The sequence below is a fragment of the Etheostoma spectabile genome, chromosome 15 (genome assembly GCF_008692095.1).
Source record: "Etheostoma spectabile isolate EspeVRDwgs_2016 chromosome 15, UIUC_Espe_1.0, whole genome shotgun sequence".
In the NCBI taxonomy this organism is placed as follows: Eukaryota; Metazoa; Chordata; class Actinopteri; order Perciformes; family Percidae; genus Etheostoma; species Etheostoma spectabile.
Window position 1 is genome coordinate 33,782,494 of NC_045747.1, and position 2,543 is coordinate 33,785,036.

Consider the following 2,543-nt stretch of genomic DNA (forward strand, 5'->3'; position numbering starts at 1 on the left):
CCTTCCCTTCTCTTTTCACAGATGGAACCCTGACTGATACCATTACATGACAGGGGGAGAGGGGACTGAGGTGAGGCACAGGAAGTATTTAGCTACAGACAAATTAATTTTGTTTTTTTTAAAATGGGAGTTGTTAACAATGAGAACTATGATGGGAAGTACAAGGTCATTACTCTTCGTAGCAAATCTGTACCTGTGAGTACTGGCCCAGTGTTGTACGTATGTATGTGTGATGTGGAGCGCCCTGCAGGCTGATCTTTTCCAGATAACAGCAGCGGTGTATGCTGTGGGAGCACTGCTGATGTGTTTAAAGGCATGTTCTGACAGCCCTGGATGACGAATCATTAGTGTGAACCTGTCAGACATGATTACCGTTCCCCGAATGCACCGAGACTTGGAATCATTGAAAGGTCAGGTTGGTCGAAGCATCAGCGGTCCTGAGTCAATGTATAATGAATAAGGCACGTAAAAAAAAAAGAAAAAAAAAAGACATTTCAAGCAAATAATGCCAAAGTTGCTCAATAATTTATTCATGTTGACATTCTACAAAATATAAATGGACACAATATAAAAACTATTTAAAGGTTTGAACTAACCAACCAAACATCCAGCCAACCCTGGGACACACCTAACTGTGACAAGCTAACACCTTTGGTAAGGAGTGAGGAGCTCTCTGATCTGTGCAGCCTCGGTGCATCAGTGTGTTCACTGCTGTGCCAATGACATACCTAACTGGACATTGGGCAGTTTCTAAACTAGAATAATCTTAACAGATATCTTTTGATCAACAAAAGTGTTGTCTTAATATCCCCGAGGGGGTATTTGGGTGAACATCATGCAACATAAAGATTTAGAGTAAAGTGTGACATTGAAACTTAAAGGAACAGGAACTTTGCTCAGGGCAGGCCTGCAGGGTTCTGATGGCACTACAGTAATGGTTTAAATATCCTTCAATATTGATGTTAGTGCATCAGGGAGTGTTCATTCATATATTGCACAGGTTTTCCTCTGTTGCCCCCTCTGGGGCTGTTAGTCCCTCGGCCGTGCTCCTTTAAAGATGGGACATGGGAAGAGGGAGGAGTGCTCAAGAGCACACACAATCCCAAAGGAAGAAGATGTCCAAACGTCTATCGGGTGAAGGAAGGGGTCTCCATTTAAAATAGACCTGAGAGACAAAGTTTGTGACTTGGTTGAAGACATCCTAACTTGTCTGGAGGACTGACAGCTTCCCTCTGGTTTCACCCGCTGAAGTGTCTCTGACGTGGCTGCTGAGAAGGTCCTCAGACTAGAAGTGGTTCAAAAAGTAACATCTGTCCCCAGCACCGCAGCGACCTTGCCGCCTCATCTCTTCTTCTTGCTGTGTCGGAGCATCTTCTTCCTCTTCAGGATCATGTCGTAGAGCTTCTCCAGGCCGGGCTGCAGGCCCTGACCATCCAGCGCCGAGCAGCCCTGTGTGTGGTGCAGCGTGGACGAGCTCAGCTCATGGAGAGCCAGAACCTTCTCCACCTGAAACACAGGAGACACATGACAGGACGTCAGTCACAACCAGAGGTCCCATTCACTGAATATTTGAAGGCCATATGTCATTTTTACAGATTAGAACACTGACTACCTTATTATTTATAATTGGTATGAACAACTTCACTCTGCACCGTACATGTGTGTGGAGAGACTACAGACAGGCAGCATTGAACATGTATGCTATGCTGTCTGCGGAGCAGCAACACTGGCTACACCAGGGGTGAGAGCAGTGAAATACTGGTCCATATGCCCCATGGAGGTCCGCTCTACAACAGTAAAACTAGGCCAGTCTTTTATATATTTTTAGAGTGAAACACGAGAGCAGGGGATAATGATGATGGCATGAAGTTTAGCTGCAGCCTTCAAAATTTGGCAGCAGTGCTGCCCTTTCATACCATTGCAAAATGTCATGGCAGTTGAGTGTCTGAAGTTTCTTCAAAAAGCCTGATAGTTGATTAACAAAGTGTAAAAGGAAGGATTGATGTGAGGAGGATGAAGAATAGGCGAGTAATACTGGTAATAGGTCACTGTCAAGACACAATGGCCGCAGTGTTTAAAAAGGGACCCCCGCTGTCACTGGGAGAAAATTATTATTCTGCTTTGCGTGGTGTTGACGTAAAGTGACTACACGGTCGGCTTCTCTGTTCTTCCCTCCCTTATAAAAGGCCATTTGTTATTTCGGAAAAAAACAATAACACAGTGGCGTAAAACCATGAATCCATTTTCTGCAACTGGTGGGTCGGCTTCCTACCTTCTGTATACTAAAGCAATACTTTGTCTACCAAACATCTAGAGGTCATCTTCAGTGTAGTGACTAGGGACAGAGAGCGTATCGGCCCTGGCTGATTATCAGGCCATTTTTGGCAGTTTGAAGATGATCTGTATGTGCATTTTATTTTTCTTGATAACCGGTAAAGTTCATGAATTAAAAAGTGTTGTACTTTTGCTCGGCTACAGCTCTGTGTCTGTCCCTCTGCTTCGGTTTCACCCACCACTGAGACTGACTTAATGGACCTCACCCC

At 44.7% G+C, this 2,543-nt stretch overlaps 1 protein-coding gene across 2 annotated transcripts in view; it reads right to left on the reverse strand.

Moving 5' to 3' along the window:
- Positions 1 to 503: 503 nt before the first annotated feature.
- LOC116702603 (ADP-ribosylation factor-like protein 4D) overlaps positions 504 to 2,543 on the reverse strand; it is a 9,785-nt gene continuing 7,745 nt past the window's right edge. For both annotated transcript variants that reach the window (XM_032536920.1, XM_032536919.1), the window contains one exon: positions 504 to 1,506. In XM_032536920.1, coding sequence (XP_032392811.1) covers positions 1,342 to 1,506 — 165 coding nt within the window. In that variant the 3' untranslated portion in view covers positions 504 to 1,341. The remainder of the gene's footprint in view (positions 1,507 to 2,543) is intronic.